The sequence below is a fragment of the Narcine bancroftii genome, chromosome 11 (assembly GCF_036971445.1).
Source record: "Narcine bancroftii isolate sNarBan1 chromosome 11, sNarBan1.hap1, whole genome shotgun sequence".
In the NCBI taxonomy this organism is placed as follows: domain Eukaryota; kingdom Metazoa; phylum Chordata; class Chondrichthyes; order Torpediniformes; family Narcinidae; genus Narcine; species Narcine bancroftii.
In genome coordinates this window covers 96,613,300-96,632,922 of record NC_091479.1, presented here as the reverse complement: position 1 = coordinate 96,632,922, position 19,623 = coordinate 96,613,300, and the positions used below count along the sequence as shown (strand labels likewise).

At 41.5% G+C, this 19,623-nt stretch overlaps 1 protein-coding gene across 3 annotated transcripts in view; it reads left to right on the top strand.

Annotated features, from left to right (window-relative positions):
• The window catches only part of LOC138746180 (amphoterin-induced protein 2-like), a 159,624-nt gene extending 142,022 nt beyond the window's left edge, over positions 1-17,602 (top strand). For 2 of the 3 annotated variants that reach the window (XM_069904155.1, XM_069904156.1), the window contains one exon: positions 11,137-17,602. In XM_069904155.1, coding sequence (XP_069760256.1) covers positions 11,217-12,749 — 1,533 coding nt within the window. In that variant the 5' untranslated portion in view covers positions 11,137-11,216 and the 3' untranslated portion in view covers positions 12,750-17,602. Of the gene's footprint in view, positions 1-10,253; positions 10,649-11,136 lie in introns of those variants that run through there. The other variant, XM_069904154.1, reaches the window with a different exon arrangement.
• The last annotated feature ends 2,021 nt before the right edge of the window (positions 17,603-19,623 follow it).

Genomic DNA, 19,623 nt, shown 5'->3' with positions numbered 1-19,623 from the left:
GAAACTTGATAGAGGTTTATAAGATTATGAGGGTTATAGATGGAGTAGATGTGAGTAGGACGCTTCCACTTCGATTGGGGGAGATAAATGGGAGAGGTCGTAGCTTTAGGCTGAAAGGGCAGAGGTATAAGGGGAGTTAGGTCATAAATTAGATCAGCCATGATCGTATTGAATGGCAGAGCAGGCTCGATGGGCCATTTTTGGCCTACTCCTGTTCCTACTTCCTATGTTGCTATCTCTTCAAAATTATGCTCTGGGATCTTTCAAATTGCCCGGAACAGATTGATGTGGCACCAGGTCACACCGAAGCAACTGCAAGTCATAATATATTTCAAGTGACAGCAGTGTCCAGTTATTTAGCCATACTACCTTAAACATTAGAGGAAAATAATTTGAAATGTGTACAAATTGGGTCTAATTGGTTTGCCATTTGGTTCTGCACTTCAGCATTGTTTCATTAACTCTGCTTTCTGTGTAAATATGAATGATAGGGCTGCAAGAGCAATTTATATGATTTTTTTTGTGTTTGCTGGATGCTCGAAAAGTATTATTTGTCGGCCAATTATTGCCACGGTCAGCACTTTCGGTTTTTGGGTTGTGTATTTGTTCGGGCTGTTGAAGAATAAAATTGCTATCCAGGAATCTGCAGAAAGCTTCCCATCACACAAGGCTGCTGAGATGGTTGGCATGGTCAGGTTATCTCTCCTCTCTAATCCAGAGAAATCACAATCCCTGTCGTGCAGAAGAAGGCCAATTGATTCTTTCCTTCCCACGCTAGCTGTTTGAAAGGTCTGTCCCATTCTCTTGCTCATTCCCTATTTGCATTTAAAAGTTGATATGTGAAAGTTTCCCATTTGGTCCCAGTTCTTTGGCCCATTACCTTATACCACATTTATTCTCTGGTTATTGTTCACCTCACCAGTGGAAATAACAACTTGCTTCTTTATGTGTATAAGTTGACTCAAGGTTCACAGGATATTTCATTTGGCTAGGATTATCTCTAAGATATCTCCATCAAAGGCAAGATGTGATTTTAAGGTTCATTGCCTGAGCTGAGCAGACCATTCACAAGCTGCTGGAGCTGCTATCCCATGGTTCCGATGACCCTGCTCTAGTGCTTGTCTGTGCATGTTCTCCAATGTGAACAGTTGGGTTTTCCTCAGTTGCTCCAGATGATCTCCCCCCATCCCAAAGACCTGTTGTTTGGAATAATTAGCTTCCATAAATTTCCTGCAGGGTGTAGGTCAGTGGTTCTCAACATTTTTCTTTCCACTCACATACCACTTTCAATATTTCCTATACCATAGGTGCTCTGTGATTAGTAAGGGATTGCTTAAGGTGGTATGTGAGTGGAAAGAAAAAGGTTAAAATCGTACCTCATTGACTCATTATGTGCATGGTTTCATAACTCCAAAGGAAATGACCCAATGACAATTTTTCTCAAGCAAATTATTTCAATAACAATTGGGTCCGGAGCAGTGATTCTCATCCTTCCCTTCCCTCTCACATCCCACCTTAAGCAATCCCTTACTAATCACATAATGGCATAGGGATTACTTAAGGTGGGATGTGAGTGGAAAGAAAAGGGTTGAAAGCCTCTGGTGTAGGTAATCCCTGAATGAAGTTGATGGGAATGTGCGGAGAATAAACAAAATGGAATTAGAGTAAATGGATGCTTGATGGTGTGAGCATCTGGGTGTAGTGCTGAAGGGTCTCTGACTTCCTGACTCTCTGACTCCCTGCCTCTTTAATAGTCGACTTACCACTATGCACTGAGACCACATGGTCCCATCCACAATTCCCAGTGTCTCCTTTCCCCCAGCTCCGCAGTCACAGAGCCAACACCCCCTTCCCCCCAAATAATTCTCACCTTTCCTCTCTCCTATTGACCTAGCCGTATCCAATTAACATCATTTGTCTGTTGGCGTGACTTTTATTTCAAGCGCCTCTCTGCTTTTAACTCATACCTTGAAGAAGGGCCCAAACATCTTAACCTCCCATGGGCGCTGCTAGACCAGCTGAGTTCCTCCAGCATTTCTGTGTTTTCACAAATACCTTTAATATCATTTTTCTCCTGAGGCAATTACGTTGCCAACACCTTGGTAAGTTGGGCTCACCTATGGATCAGAGCAAGTAAGGATGGAAGATTTCCCTCTCCACTGGACATTAGCTGGCGAGATTTTAACAAGAAACTGCTCGTCGTTGCTGATGGTGGCTTGAAAAAAAATTCAAATGTATTCAATAACATTGGAAATGATGACTTTGCTTCCTGAACGCTCTATGTAGTTGGGCTTGCTGATTATGAAAATCGCCTTCCTATCACTGAGTGTTTTTTAGATATAACCCATTTTTGTGATTGCCTATCATTTTGAACATGCTTCAAGCAGACAAAACCATGAAATGCAAACATGTCATTTTACTCATTCACCCTTGATCTTCTTCCCGGCTGATCTTGGTGCAGTCAGTGACGAACATGGTGAAAGGTTTCACCAGGACATTGGAAAAGCGGTATCAGAGCAACTGGAATCCATCACCGCTGCCCAACAATTGCTAGACGAGAGGCATCAGGTACTAAGTACAAATGAAAATCGGCGGCACAACTTTTTTAAGTCTGTTGAACTCACACAATGTGTGAGCATCATTATCTGCTTAAGCATGCTAATTTCAATGAAAGTTAATTTAATGTTTCTCTAACTTCCGAGGTGATATAGCAAATCTGAAATTATCCTTGTGTTCAGCTTGCACTTGTCTATCATAATCCCCAATTTTTTTTCCAGGAAGCAAACCTCTTGAAAAAACATGTTATTTGAATTTAAAATCCCCAGATAATATGCTGGGATTCAAATTGAAATGTCAGGACATTGGTCCGATAACTTGTCAGTGCATGCTGCAGCAGGATGTTTTCATAGTTCTGCATCTTGCATCTGCTGTGAGGGCTTTGGACGGGGTAGCAGACAAGGCTCTGGCTGTATACACCAGCAAGAAGGCACTGGCATCTACATCACAGTCTTCCTCTTACCTATCCAGCATCCCACTATTTCTTCCCCCAAAACTACAAAAGAACTCGCACTAAGATATCCATTATCTTGGATCCATGTGTAAAATGATCAGAACTCACAGCTGAAAGTCCCAGCCAAATATGAAAGAAACAAGTACAATTAATAATTGAGCTCAAAATTATGCTAGAAATCTTAGGGATTTGTTACAAATGCAAAATGTATCTCTAACTACGATGTGCCATCATGCTTCTGAACAGTGTGATGTACCACTTTTGGAAATGCATTGCAAGATCTTATATAAACAAGTAAATAAATGAGCATTCTATTTGGAATAGATTCTGGAACATTGTGCATCAACCAAATAACTCAATCATGTAATTCTCATAAAATGAACAAACACTTCTGTCTATAGACTGGCCCAATGAAAGATCAAATTGGATCCAATAAAGTTGAGCTGAGGCCAAGGTGATGAGAACCCTATCCAAGATGAACCACATAAGGTGTCAGTACCGAGCAACATACCTGGTTGGGTACTAAAGGATTGCACAGACCAATTGATGGAGGCCTTCATGGACATCTTCAGCATGTCAAAGCAGCAGTCCATCACCTCCAAAGGTTTCAAAGCAGCTACCATCATCTTGATACCAGAAGGTGACAATAACAGGTGGGAGGAAACTGGAGCCCCTGGAGGAAACCCACAAAGACACAGAGTAATGAACAAACTCCTTATAGACAGCAACGGGATTCGAACCCTGGTCCTCATCGCGGGCGCTGAGCAAACCGCTATGCTAACCGTGCCACCCTAAATTTTCATCATCATTCTTTGACCCTTGATGGATAATTCAGCATGTGTATGCTGTCATCATGTTATGGTGCACCACGTGAATGGCCCAATAAATTATTAGCAAGACTTTGAACACAGCAGATGGACCATTTTAGTTATTGAATTCAGTGCTGCATCACAGATGAAGGATGAAACCAGCTTGTAACAAAGTAGAAACAAGTTTCTTACTTTTGCCAAGGTGTAGCTCACTAAATCCATAATCATGTACCTGTGCTGTATGAAAAAGTAGATCTTTTTTCCCTAGTACACAATTTAAACGCACGGAAGGGTTATGGTCTTCGAACAGCGAAAACATGATCCTTTTCTTGACTTGGGTGCATGCCATTGCGCAATGGCCCCATAATTGAACTGTAACCATGTTCAGCCCCTTCAGTCCTTGGTGTCTTAATTGATTTCTGCTTGGCCAGTCAAGGAATAGAATTGAGCTTCAAGGCAAGAGAGGAGAATTTTTTTAAAAAGCAGCCAGCACTCCTACACCAAAATGTTTTGGAAAACATTACCTTGGGAGCGAATGGGATAGTGATCTCCAAACTAAATAAAAATTGCCAATAAACTGATTGTTTCAGCCAACTTGCCAAGTGCATGGAAATTCCCCCAATCAGCTTCAGCTGAAAGGTGGGAGAAGCAATGAAGATAAAATTATGCTTAATATGCTCATATAGTCGAATTGAAACCAAGTCAATTTAATTTCAAACAATTATAGTGTAGGTTTCAAGTAGCATTGATCGAGAGGACCGTAAGAGTGGCAGAGAGGATCACTGGCATCTTCTTGCCCTCCGTCAATGTGATCTACCAGAATTGTTGTCTGAAGACTGCGCGCAAAATCACTGAGGACCCCTTCCACCCTGTACACAGCATCTTTCCGCTGCTCCTGTCAGGAAAGAGATACAGGCTGAGGAACAGCTTCTTCCCATGATCAGTGAGAATGTTGAATGACAAAAGGAACTACTCACACTAACCATCCGAGGCTTTCCTATTCATCAAGCAATATTTATTTATTTACATATTATGAATTCTTGTATTATTTATCTGTTTGTGTGTTATATCTGGCTGTGTGTCTGCACCAAGGACCGGAGAATGCTGTTGTACTTGTGCAATCAGATGACAGAAGACTTGGTAATGAAAGTAAGGCAGTGTCTAAACTAAATGGTTCATCTGCAATGCCCTGTCAACACTCAAGTGGGAATTAAAATGTGCCCCAAGGCTTGCATTATATCTTGATCCAGCAAGATTTTGATTTGGGTTATGTGCTGTGGTATTACATTTGAAAAGTTTAGTTGACATTTTTTTGTTTTACTCCACAGATGGAGTAAACCTTTATTTTGCTATAGGGCCAATTTGTAATTATTGCCATAGCAACATCCAGTTAGCTGCCTTATCAAGCAAACATTTCGGGATGACGAGAAGGAAGAATGAAATGTTCGTATCCTAGAACGTTGCTCAGTTCTATTACTGATAGTAGCCTGCAAGTCTACTTAAAAACTTTGATCCCATTCCTACCAATGCAAAAGAATTGTGTCCCGTTGATTATTGATGGACTTTGGGGTCTAAAAAAAGGTCTCCTTTTGTCAGATGTAGTCTGAAAATGCTTACTTACAAAGTCAGTACTTGAATATATTTGAATCGACTGGTTTATTTGGGGGACATTTTTGAATCAATTTTTCTTACCAGAATACATTTTGATCAATATTTTGAGCAAGATGTGAAATATTTCTGATTGTGTAAGGCAAAAAATACTGGAAATGTTCTGCTTTCGTTGAAAGATATTTCAAGTATGATCCTTTTGTCAGAATTTGGAGTTTGACATCTCTAATACACAGCACCTTCCACAACATTTAGAACAAAGACATTTTTTCCCCCTTTATTTGCCCCTGTGCTCTACAGTTTTAAATTCCACAGTCTTGCCTCTGTATTTCTGTTCATTAAGTCTTCTGCAGAGAGTAGTTGTTGACACATAAACACCTGCCTCCTGAAGAGTGTTTCTGATTTGTTCGATATAAGTTTGGTGGATTTTTCTTTATTATGATGAAAATTTTTCTGTCTTCAGCAGTGGAGGTCTTCCTTGGAATACCAGTCCCTTTGTGATTACTGAGCTCACCAGTATGCACTTCTTAATGATGCTCCAAACAGTTGATGTTGGTAATCCTAAAGTTTAGAAGATGTCTCTTATTTATTCTTATTTTTCAGCCTCATAATGGCTTCTTTGGCTTTCATTGGGCACAACTCTGGTCCTCATGTTGAAAAATGGCAACTATAGACTCCAAAGGTGATTAAAAAAAACTTAGAAGAAACCAACCCCTCTTATATCTTCACTTATATGAAATAATTAAACATGCCTGACATTTTCCCCCCAAAATGTTTACTTTCTGAAATAAAATCGGGGATTATGATAGTCAACTTCAAGATGAACACAAAGATGATTTCAGATTTGCTGTGTCCCATAGGAAGCTGAGAAACATTAAATGAACTTTTATTGAATTTGGCATGTTTAATTGCACAAAGTTGCTGACACGTAGCGTTAGTTCAAATGACCTAAAAAAGGTTTTGCCACTGATTTTCATTTGTACCCAGCATCTGATGCCTCTCCTGTCAGTGTCCAACAATAGTCGACCAGCATTGATAACGATCTTCCATGGTCGCAATATCCTGGTGAAACCTTTCACCATGTCCGTCACTGATTGCACCAAGAGCAGCAGGGAAGAAGTCCAAGTGAAAATGCAGAAAATGAATTTTAACTTTAAGTACTTTATTTTCATTGCAAAAGAAAACATAATGAAATTTTAAAACTCAACTGGTGATACATGAGCATATTAAAAAAAAGTTGCATTAAAAACAATACAAAAATTGGCGGAGTTTAATTCTCAGATGGCTCTGGGATACAAACTGTTCTTGAACCTATTTGTTCATGATTTAATGGACCTATATCATCTACCCGAGGGCAATAGGTCAAACAAATGATGGCCCGGATAAGCAGAGTCTTTAAGGATATTGGCTGCTTTCCCGATACAGCGAGATCGAAATAAATCCTCCAAAGAGAACAAGGAGCACCCAATGATCTTCTGGACCATATTAATAAACTCTGAAAATTCCTCTTATCTGCTGCTGTATCACTGGCAAACCACATGAGAATGCAGTAAACCAGCACACTATCAATAGAACAGCGAAAGAAGGACACCAATAGTTTCACCTGTAGATTGATTATCCTTAGGATTCGCAGGAAATGGAGACATTGATGTGTTGCAGTGATATTAGTAGTCCAAGAAAAATCCTTAGCCAAATGCGTTCCTAGGAACTTAAAAGTCATGACCCTTTCCAAACATTCCCCATTAATATACAAAGGAGCTTGGACCATGCTCTTCCTCTTAAAATCCATTACAAACTCTTTCATCTTCAAGAAATTCAATACCGGATTGTTTTCTGAGTACCACACTGACAGTCTGTGGACTTTGTCCCTATAGGCTGACTCGTCGCCCTTGAAATGAGCCCGACCACAGTCGTATCATCCATAAATTTAATGATATTGAGGGATAGTTGGACTCAACGCACAACTCTGCAGGGAACTGGTGCTAAGTGAGAGGATAGGAGAATGAGTACCTATTTTTACAGTTTGGGAACAATTTGTTAAAAAGTCCTTGATCCATAGACAAATAGATCTGGAAGATCCTGTAAATAAGTTTAACAGCCATTCTGCCTGGAATAACAGTATTAAAAGCAGAACTAAAGTCTACAAAAAGAAACCTCATGTAGCATCCCTGTTGTTCTAAGTGGGTCAGGGCTAAGTGAAGAACAGTGGCAATACCATCTACAGTAGACCTATTAACCCTGTAAGCAAACTGGTGTGGATTGAAGGTGGATGAGAGACTGGCTTTAACGTGCTGCAAAACCAGCCTCTCAAAGCACTTCATGATGGCCACTGTTAAAGCTACCAGATGGTAGTCGTTGAAGCCCTTGATAACCTTCTTCTTGGGTAGTGGGATGATTGCAGCTGCCTTTAGGCACAGCGGAATGATAGATTTTGAAAGGGACCTGTTCAAAATCTTCATGAAGACCTCAGAGAGATGGTTTGCACCTTGCCTGTCATGCCTTTGGGGCCGGCGGCATTAATGACATGTTGTACTTCATGGTTTTGTATGCTTGAAGTAGACTTAAAATATGACAGGAAATCACAAAAATAGATTATATCTGAAGAATGGTAGATGATAGGAAAATTTTAAGGTGAATTTCCTAATTCGCAGCCCAAAATCAATAAAACACAACCAAACAGATTCAGGAAGCAACATCTTAATTGTTCAGTGTAATTGATTACAAAAACAAAATCCATTGGATGATCTGATACCAAACAAACAACCAAAGCTGGTGTCCAAAATAAATGGGAAATGCCACCATGGAGAAAGAGAAAATAGTGAAAAGTTAACAATTGACACAGAAGTTGGCAGAGTTTAAGGAAAACAGAATTATGAAACTGTTAACAATCTTGTCAATATCAAAATGGACTATTTTTCCTGGAGTACTGTGCACGTATTGGTGATATCCTGGATTAAAAGGGTGTCACAGCAGTTGGTCAGTTGGTAGCAATGCTGTCTCTCCAAGACCAGAAACATGAGAGATTTTTGGCCAGTCAGAGGTATTATCTTCGGATGAGATATCAAATCCAAACTTTCCATATTCCCTTGGGTGAACGGTAAGTGTCCCTGGGCTTTAATTTGAGACATTGAGAAAATGCTTTGCACCTGGCCTTAATCCATGTCTCAGAAATAGATTATCTGGCCATTATACTATGGCTCTTTGTAGGAGTGTCTATGAGCAAAACTGGTTCTGTTTCCTCCAGTATAACAATAACTCTGTTTTAAAAGTATTTCTTTGCAATAACAGTGGGAAAAGCCAAGAAAGGTGCAAAAAAAACATAAGATTTTGCATCAAGGGGAAGCATCTGAATAATGCATGAAAAGTTAAGGCAAAGTCTATTTGAGACTTTAAAAGAGTGCCGGTCTTCCCTGACTGAAAATGAGGCATGCATTCGAATCCTCATAATATTTATCTGAATGTCAATATTGTAGCATCTATTTTCAATTCGAATAACATGTTCCCCCTTTTAGAATTATGACTATTGTGTTATTATACTCATTGGGAAATCACATAGGGGAGGGCATTGAGGTATGCAGAAGAACAGAGAGATCTTGGGATTATGGTTCATCGCTCTTTGAAAGTGGATTCCCACGTAGATAGGGTGGTGAAGAAGGCTTTTGGTGTGCTGGCCTTTATAAATCATTGCATAGAATATAGGAGCTGGGAGGTGATGTTGCGACATTGTTGAGGCCAAGATTGGAATATTGTGTGCAGTTCTCTTCTCCAAATGAGAGGAAGGATATCAATAAGGTAGAGAGGGTGCAGTGAAGATTTACTGAAATGTTGCATGGATTGCAGTATCTAGGATGAGTAGACTGGGTCTTTATTCATCTGAAGTGTAGAAGGTTGAGGGGGGAATCTGATAGAGGTGTATAAAATGACGAGGGGAATAGATAGAGTAGATGTGAATAGACTTCCCCTTGAGGGGAGGAGAGATTGGGTTAGGGGGCAAAACTTGAGAAGTAACGTAGGAGGAAGCTTCTTCACTCTGAGCGGATTGACCTCCCGGAAGAGGTGGTTGCAGCAGGGACAGTTTTGAGGGCTAAGAGGAGGTTGGATGTGAGGGGATTGGAGGGTGATGGGCAGGGAGCAGGTAGGTGGGACGAGTGGCGTTCGCTTAAATCGGTGCAGACGAGAAGGGCTGTTTCCCAACTGTAAATGGACACGTCCACAAAGGACTTTGACTCTTTATTTGCTTATATAATGCAAAACTGGATCTGGCAATTGAATCTGATACTGGGAAGTGAATGTAGTACTAACAACATTGAAAAGGCCATAAATATTTGAGCAAACTTGCAGCTTCGTTCGAAAAGAAACGACTTTGCTTGTTCCTTTGATGTTCGATCGGTGTGTGGGGGGTTTATCAGGGCAGAGGCACCATGAACAGTAACCATACCCACAGGGGCAGGAACAAGAAATGCATTATTTTGTTTTTAAACTCATCTTCCTAATTTAAAAAAAAGCCTCAACTAAGTCATCCACTGTTAATGATGTGAACAGGAAAGACCATCTCTAAATCACCTCCTGCAAGATGACAATTCCGAATCTTAGCAACAAGAGCCAGTTACTGTGACCGAGGAATAGCGCGTCGCATGTTAATTAAGCCTCTTATTTTGATTCTCGGGAGACAGACCCCTCCCCTGATCACTCTCTGTCACTTGCCGTTGTGTGCGTGAGCCTGAATCAGACCCATCGCTTCTGCGCCAAAGTGAGCCCGCCGCCTGGTCAAAAGCGGGGAGCAGCGGTGGGAATCTGCACGGAGGAAGGAGGAGGTGGGGGGGGGGGGGGGACGGGGGACAGGGAGGGAGGGAAAGCTCCAGTAGTTTCTGCCGGCCGGCTCCTCCCTCCTCTTGGCATCTGTCCTCGTTGACAGGCTCCCCCCACCCCACCCCACCCCACTCCCTCGCCCAGCCAAAGAGATGGGCAGCCGTCACTTGCCGCTCCACCACTTGTCTCGCTGGTGCCACGTTCACCAATGTGCGATAAAATGGAACCAGGGAGAGATGGGATCGGAGCAGGGTCCACTCTGCTGCTGTACTTCGAAAGTTCAGGGAACGTGGGAGAAATAGACCAAGGCAGCGGCGCCCGGAGTCACTGCTTCCGAATGTAACCGTCTGTGATCTGCCAGCGACCTCCAGCCGATCTGTCGCGCAGACCTGCCCCTCTCTCCAGACTTCAGGTGATTTCTGTTTCTTTGTTTTTGCCCTGCCCTTTCACGATCTGACTTCTCATTAAAACCCCTCGCTATTTTTATTTTCAAATCCGCCACTCGTTCTCTAACTCTCTTGACTTCAGTTAGAATCTAACGAAAGTTTAAAACCATTACTGTGAAATGTTATGGAGCTGAATTAGAGTGTGGAAGCATGAATAAGGAGTTTAATGTATTGAGCTGACTTGGAAGGTAGATTTCAAATATTCAGCCCTATTCTGAATGTGAAAAACCATCCTAACCTCGCAATGTTTCTTTTACTGAATATTCTTTGCAACGAAAGGGATCAGGCCCCGAAACGTTACTTCTCCCGCCTGAGTTCCTCCAGCACTTTCTTGTGCATTTACTCCGATCCCAGCGCCTGCAGACTTACTTTCTGGTTCAACTCCACTCATTTCCCTCTGCCTAATTGTTTCAGTCCCTGGGATAAACCTGGTGCTGTTTGTTCTTTCCCCCAGCGCCGCTCTCACTCCTGCGGGATTGGCTCCGTGATCTCCCGCTGCAGAGCCCTTTGGAACTGGGTGCTGAGACGGCCAGGATGTGCTCCTCTCCTCTCAGAGATGTCCCCAACGCGGCCCAAAGATTTGCTCTGCTCTTGCTGTGTGCCAGCATGGCGGGGAACGCTTCCGTGATCTGCCCTTCGGTCTGCATCTGTGCCAGCGATATCATAACTTGTACGAATCAAAATCTGACCACTGTGCCCAGGACGCTGCATCAAGTGGCGACCAGTTTGGACGTGAGCTACAACAGCATCAGTCTGCTGGGTTCGAACTGGACTCCAACCCTACTGGACAGACTCAAAACTCTCATCCTCAATCACAACAGTATCAGCTTTCTCTCCAAAAGGGCCTTCTGGTCGACGCCTGAACTGAGGTATCTGGACCTCTCCTCCAACCAATTAAAACGTTTGGGCAACTCATCCTTTCAAGGGTTAAATTCCCTGGAGATATTGCTTCTGTACAACAATCAGGTCGCCCAAGTCAGCGGCGGGGCGTTTGAGGGACTGTCCAAACTTCACAAGCTGTACCTCAGCCAGAACCTGATCTCGCACTTCCCACTGCAGCTGTACAAAGGCAGCTCCAGACTCCCACTGCTGGAGCTCCTCGACCTCTCCTTCAATCGACTGACCTCGGTGCCAGCCCTGCAGTTGAGTGCCCTGCCGGTTAAGAAGCAGAGGGGCTTGTACCTGCACGCCAACCCATTTACCTGCGACTGCTCCTTCTACACGATGGTCACCTACTGGTACAGGAGGCAGTTTCGATCGGCGGTGGATTTTAAGGAAGATTACCGGTGCTATTTTCAGCTGGACGCCAAGAGAAGCGTTAGCGTTTTACTGATCCACGATGACCTGTTGAATTGCACCAACAGTGCGGTCAATGGATCTTTCCACGGCTCGGGGAGTCTCCGCGAGGCTTATTTGGGGGAGAGGGTGGTGATGAACTGTGAAAGCAAGATCTGGGACTCGAGCACCAGCGTCCTGTGGGTCACCCCCGTGAATGAAACCTTGCAGCCTGGGATTCAACGCCGGGGCGTGCAGGTCTTGTGGAACGGCAGCCTGGAGATTGAAAAGGCCCAGCCTGGAGATGCAGGGGTCTATTCCTGCATTGCAATTAACAGCAGGCGCTTGTTAAACGAGACCATCGAGGTGACCCTCAGCGTGCACAACTTCACGCAGACCAAGCCTCGTTCGCACACCTTCAACACGGCCTTCACCACCTTGTCCGCCTGCCTGGCCAGCATCCTTTTAGTCCTGATCTATCTCTACCTGACACCCTGCCGCTGCTGGTGCAGGTCCAAGCAGAGGCACCGAAAGCCGAACCAAAGCAGCGCCCACTCCTCCATCCTGAGCGCCACCCCGCCGCATGAGGCGGGCGCCGAGAGGAAAGCCAGCACTTGCAAGAGGGTGGTCTTCTTGGAACCCAGCAAGGAGTCGCTCAAGGGGCAGAATGGGAAAACCAAATTGCTCCCGAACAGTCACGCCGTGGCCGAGAAGATCCTGAGAGCGAACCGGGGCAAGGCGGATGTCGACTCCATCAGCTCCGTGTTCTCAGAGAACCTCATCGTGGCTTAATCCAGACGCGTTGACTTTGTTTCTTTCGCTGCCCTTTGGACGCCTTGTGGTGGGTGGCCTGTCATCCAGTGACATGGGGATAGGTGGCAAATCTGGAAAGAGGAAAGCAGCAGTACCGAGGGGCTTGACAAACTTGGTCAATGTCTGGAAAGGTGCAAGAAAGTGCACTTAAGGCGCTCGGTTCTGCATATCCCCCCCCCCCCCCCCCCCGTAATATCCAAATAAAACCACTTGACACCCTAGTGAGATGTTGTGATGAACCTGTTGAAAAGCAGTGGCATCTCTGTGGTTCAACTGAGATGGGTGCCTTGGAGTACGCCTTTGGCTAAATCCTGAGAAATCAAGTCCAAAATAGCACCTCTTTAATGGTCTCAGCTTCCACCGATAGATAATATACAAAGCTGACTTGAACAACCTGTGTTTGCACACCGAACCATAATCTTGCTCCCACCGCTTTGTTCCCATGGACTAAGTACACACATTACATTGTAACTGCAAAGAAAGGTTAACTAGGAAAGGGTCTTTATTCCCTCACTGCTGTGACCACACCCACCACCAGCCCAAATTTATATTGTTAGATGCAATTCTTTCCAACTCCTGCCCCTATCAATAAGATACACTGTTGTGACCAACCTGGGATTGAATAGACCAAGTTTTTAAAATCTAAAACTTTGGAACGAGCAGATTTAGCGAAGTTAGTTTCCAGAATTGTTTCATTCATGGCCTTAATAAAAATGTAACGATTCCGGGAGCTCAGAGTAGCAGTTCATCAACAAGAGCATCGATGGTCTCACGCTGAAGGAATATTCCATTCCATGGCCCAGTAAATACATCATTAATTTACTGGATATACCGCTGGCAAATGCCACTCTAAATATTAGTCTTGACAGATGTTCGGCATTTCCAATGGGTTGTCAGCTTCATCAGATCAATCTTCAGCGACAGAACCAGTCTCGGGAGGAGTTAAAAAGAAATTCGGATGGGTCGGTTTATTTGGGCCTTACTCTCATGATCAGGACAGGAAGTAGTGTACAAGGTACAGTGTTTTCTGTCCAACTTAAGATGTGGTAGGATAATTAATCAAACTAAGAAATGCAAATAGCAGTTATTTTATGATACATCATTTAAAAGAATTAATTAACTTTTTTTTCTAAAAATCTATTCCAAACATAAATATGTCTAGTTATTGACTAAAATGTTTATTTTGAATGTGAACTGGTTCAATTATTAATTTGGACTGATGTATGTCAGAAAAAAATATGCCTGTAAATGCAGTATTTTGTAGTATCAATTTACTGTAGGAGATATTTATCTTTGTTACATAATCCTAGATATTTTATTGCAAAAATGTATATATGGAGAGTTGCCTTTGATATCTATTGTCTTAGTTTGTAATACCAAGTTCTCAAAGCTGTAGATTTGAAACATATGGTGTTAAAAATACAAAATCAGACAAAACTGTGTGTGTGTGTGTGTGTGTGTGTGTGTGTGTGTGTGTGTGTGTGTGTGTGTGTGTGTGTGTGAGTGAGATTCTCTGCATTTGTCTCCACATTATCCTTCTGCAGATTGCAACCTCAGTTTTTGCTGGGATAGATAGAACACTATTCTTGTCTGTAAATAACATGCACAGAACAAAAGTAAATGGACTGTCGGTTCCCTCGTACTCAACTAATGACAGAGCACCCTCACAAACATCAAAGTATTGGACTGCAAAATTCATCAATATTTACAGAGGGGTTTACAATAGGCAGATATTTTACATGGTTCCATAATATTTCAAATTTTAATTTTCTACTATTTCCAATCACTGGTTGTGCCTTTTAGAGAACTGTGTTAAATAGATCCAAATGAATATTTAGAACATAAAATCTGGAAGCAAAATGCTATTTTATAAATTTTAGTTTATGGTAAAACTCAATTACTTTGTGAAGCCAGAATTAACGGTGTGAAATATCAGATGTAAAACAAAAATAATTTTCACCAAACAATTTGGATTTTTACTCTTTTTCATTTTAGATTAAGAGTTTGAGTCTGGCACTAAAACGATTTGCAAGTTTAAAGTTCCTTCTTCAAGCTCAAGACTTGCCAGTGCAGTTTGCAGCTAGATGTGTTCATGGGAATTAAGAGTGAGGTCCACTGCAAACATTAACTTGAGCTTTAACCAGAGGTCCAGATCTCACAGGATGAGTTTCAATGTCAGTTCAAAATTCATCCCGTGCAACAGATATCATCCCGAAACGTTAAATGCAATCAGCAGGAATCAACTCTTTCATCAAGAGTTGGTATATCTGTCAAATATTCTGGGGGTGAGCCTCACAGTCTGAAAGATGTGTAAGGATGAAGTTGATTGCACCCAGAGATCTTTGCTATAGATTGTCTTCTGTTCTCCCCCAGCTTCCCCCATCTTTTCTTTTGCGTCAATGAAGGAGCAGGTAAAATATTTAAATAGCCACTCCAGCCTCTCCTCTCTCCAGTTTTGCTCCTTATGGGGCAGGGGTGATGAGCTGTTAGGATGGGGAAGGGAGGAGACTGTTTCCTGGACAGACTGGGCAGTAAGAAATCATCGGGGTTTGACATAGTTCTGAAAAGAGTATCTGAAGGGGAAGGGGAGATTTTATTACATTAATGCCTTTTTATTGCTAAAAATATTTTCCACAAAACAGATGACCATTTATTATACTCGTTTAAATCAGATACCATCTCTCTGGGGAAAGATGTTACAAATATGTCATGGCATTTAAAGCACCAGTGCAGGGCCATCAGTCTATCCTTACAGTTTAGCTTCATATAAACCACCATAAAATTCCTCTCATCCCCTCTCTCTCTCTTACCCCTTTCTCCTTTCTGTCTTTAGATTCCCATTAACTCATCACCCCAATACCCTAATATGGCCAAGGGGTCACATTTCGATCCCACTTTGGCTACATAAATGCTTCATCAGTTCCTTATTAGACATATGATGAGTTTTTTTTTAAACTGATGACTCTGTGGAAATGTACTATAATAAACCCCTTTATAATAAAATATTGTTAGATCAATTTCCTCCATTTTTCAATAAAAAGTAATTTACATTCCAATTAATAGTATCCTTGTGCATTTGGTTCAGTAGGTTTTCTGAGATATTGAATCATGTGGGTGTGGGGGAATATACAGCATTTAAGGTGCTTAGAAGTATGTATGGGGGGGATATGAGGTAAATTCTTCACACAGAGATTAGGGGTGCATGGAGTGTGCTTCTAGCAATGGTGGTGGAGGCAGGAACAATAGGATCTTTTAGATTTTAACAGAAAAATGGAGAGTTATGCAGTTGTTAGAGAAGGTTGGCACCACACTGTAGGCCAAAGGGCCTGTACTGTGCTGTAGATTTATATGTTCTTGATCGCAACTAGTTTTCAAAAAATGTACCTTTGGTTATTATTAGCTTCGCAGCATATGAAGTATATAATCTGACCTACTTACAATTAGCTAAACGTGTCCATACATCTCCATTGCTCTGCGTGTTAAATCATTATCGGGCCTCTTCAGTGACCAATAGGATTTTCCATTGTGACTGAAATTGTGCCAAATCTGCCAGCGTGCTCTGTTCAATGAGATGTCCTTGATTGATAATTACTAAGAAATCTATACTTTCTTTTGAGAATTATGCGGTGAGTTATTTTCACTTCTGCACTCTCCCCCATCAGTTAATAGGCGTCCTAGCATCATTCATTCATCCATCATGTCTGGAAGCAAAAGGACAAAACATTTTTTAAAGAGCTGTAATTTTTTTAACTCACAGAACTTGATTAATTTCTTAAGTGAAAAGTCCCAAGTTCTTTTAAGTCAGTTCCTATGTAGCTCATTTGACCCCTTAATCTGTTCATATAAACAGAAATAATGATCAGGTTAATTCCAGATCAACATTGGTGTCTGCGTATAAAACCTCCTTTAAAAAAAACTAATCTGTATAATTTATCAGGCAAGACTAAAAGCACAATTGCAGAAAATTAATCCTAACAGCAGGATGTTAGTGTAATATTTTTTTTTAAGAAGCAGAAAATGCTGAAAACATTCAACAAGTCAGGCAGCATCTGAGGGAATAGAGCACTAACATTTCAGTTTGAAGACCCTTCATCCTAACTGGCCAAAAGGGCAAAGCAATTTTAAATAGAGCTATAATTTGGGTTGCTTGGTTAGGGTAGTGGTTGGCGCAACGCTATCACAGCATCAGCGATCCAGGCTTGAATCCACAGCTACCTGTAAGGAATTTGTACCTTCTTCCTGTGTCCATGTGGGTTTCCTTCCGGCTCTTCTGTTTCCTCCCATCTTCCAAATTAGTACAGGGCTTGTGGGTCAATCGGTCACATGGGTGGATATGAGGAGCACCGGGCTCATGGGCCAGAAAGGCCTGCTATTGTGCTGTATTATTCAATGAAATTAAACTTAACTGCAGTAAATTACAAGGTCCCTCACTCAGTTATAGAAATTATGTGATTTTGGAATGAAAGATCCCACCTTGTTTCAAGTTAATTCCAATGTAAACCATTAGAGTTTTTTTTGTGATTTAAATTGTATTGAGTTCTTTGAAAAAGAGTTTCCCCAAATAGTAAGTTACAAAACATACACTTATCCATAAAATAGAAACAAACATGGCAGCAAAAAATATCAATAAAATAACCATATGTGCATATGTAGACCTCTAATAACAAAAAAAACTGTCTTTCATTAATCCACTTCACCACTACATCCACTTCTATTTCCAACCCCACCCCTGCAACCCAGGAAACCTAGATATTTGACCCATTTTTGTTGATTTCTTAATCTAACATGTTTATATAAACACATTGTTATCAGATTAAAGTAAATGATACTGATCCTCAGCATTTTAATTGAAATTTTTATGATGTAATGATTAGACCAGCCATTCTCAATGGGGGGGGGGGGGGCGCACAGCTCATTTCAAGGGGGCCACAGACTAAAATCATACTTTTATTAAATGTTTTTTTGTGTAGGAGAGAACTACGGACTAAATTACTTCATCACAGGGAAGGGGGCCCATAAACTTTGAGCCCTAAGTTGGGGGGGGGGCATTGAAAAAAGGCTGTGAACGGCTGGTTCAGATTAAACAAATTCTCGCAAAATAATTATTAAGCTCGAGGAGCGAGGTAATACCAGAAATATTGAGCCATCTTTCCAATTCAAATGCTTATTAATCAACTCCATGAGCAGCATTTCCTGCATTTAATTTCAGATGTCTAGCATTCATATTTATTTTCCTTTGTATATCTTGGCGTCATCTGATTAATCTGATCTCATTCAGCAATTCTCATCATCTCCAGGGGCATTGTTCGTTGGAGAAAAATTGCTTCAATTGAATGAAATTCCCCATCTCAGTGTAATGTAATTAGTGCAAAAGAACAATTCTCCACAATTAAATCAGCCAATTTTCATGATGTGCCAACTCTTTTTAAAGGAATGACTTAACCTGTCTCAATCTCTTGATGTTTGTCCAGAGATTTCTTCCAAATTCTCTTTTACACATATTTCCCCTTTTGCAGGTTTCAATTCCACCATTTTTTCAAGCAATGTGTAGCAGATTATAATGACTTTCTCTGTGTGAAATAAAAGTCTCTCTTCTTCCCTCTAGTTCTTTTGCGAATAATTTTGGCTCTGCACTGCTTACTTTGCTTCTTACCAGTGGAACATTCCCATGTTTTTAAAATAAAGACCACCTACTTCCCAGATTACTTATAAAATGTAATTAATGTCCACAAATTTGGACACCAACACTTCTACAAGCTTAACATTTGAACTCGAGTTTGAACATTGCACAAATAAATATTAATTTTATTTTGTTTGGTTAGCATAACGCTTTTACAGCGCCAGCGATTGAGACTGGAATTGAGATCAAATCCCGTGCTGTCTGTAAATAGTTTGTACGTTCTCCCCGTGTCTGCAATGGTTTTCTCCAGGAGCTCCGGTTTCCTCCCACCATGTGAAACATACTGGGGATGCAGGTAAATTGGGCGGAATGGACTCATGGGCTGAAATGGCCTGTTACTGAGCTGTATGATTGAATTTAAAAAGAAATTCAATTCAATTCAAATTTTAAAAAATTGGTCGTCACCTTCATCTGCAATTGATAAACATAATAATGAATTTGTAACTAATTGTACTCTGATTTTATTTACAACTTTTAAATTATTGCAGCTTAGATGTAGACCCAAAAAAAATACCTGCAGATTCTAGAAATCTGAAATGAAAACTCAAGGTGTTTGAAATAATAATGAGTCAGGCATTATTTGGATAGACAGAAATGGTTAATGTTTCAATCAGTTACTTTTTGTTAGAAATAAAGGTTAGAAATCAAGAATGTTTTAAGTGGAAGAGAAGGTGAAGGCTGGAAGGCATGGTCAGAGTAGATGTAGAAAGGTTGTTTCCCATGGTGGGAGAGTCTAGGCCAAGAGGGCGCAACCTCAGGATTAAAGGATGTCTGCTTAGAACAAGATACATAGGAATTTCTTCAGTCAGAGGGTGGTATATCTGTGGAATTTGTTGCCACAGGCAGTTGCAGAAGCCAGGTGGATTTAAGACAGGCTTTTGATTAGCCAGAGCAGCAAAGGTTATGGGGAGAAGGCCAGGCAGTGGGGCAGAATGGGAATAAGGATCAGCTCATGATTAAATGGCAGAGCAGACTCAATGGGCTGAATAGCCTATTTCTGATCCTATATCTTTTGAGAACTTCTCAATAGATCAGGGGAATTATTGTGATAATGAGTCAGTGGTGCAACAGGTAATGATGCTGTTTTGTAATTCCTTGTTCAATTCTGACTCGGGTGTTGGATGTATGGAGTTTGTACCTTCTCCCCGTTGAGTGTTTTGGTTCCATCCCACA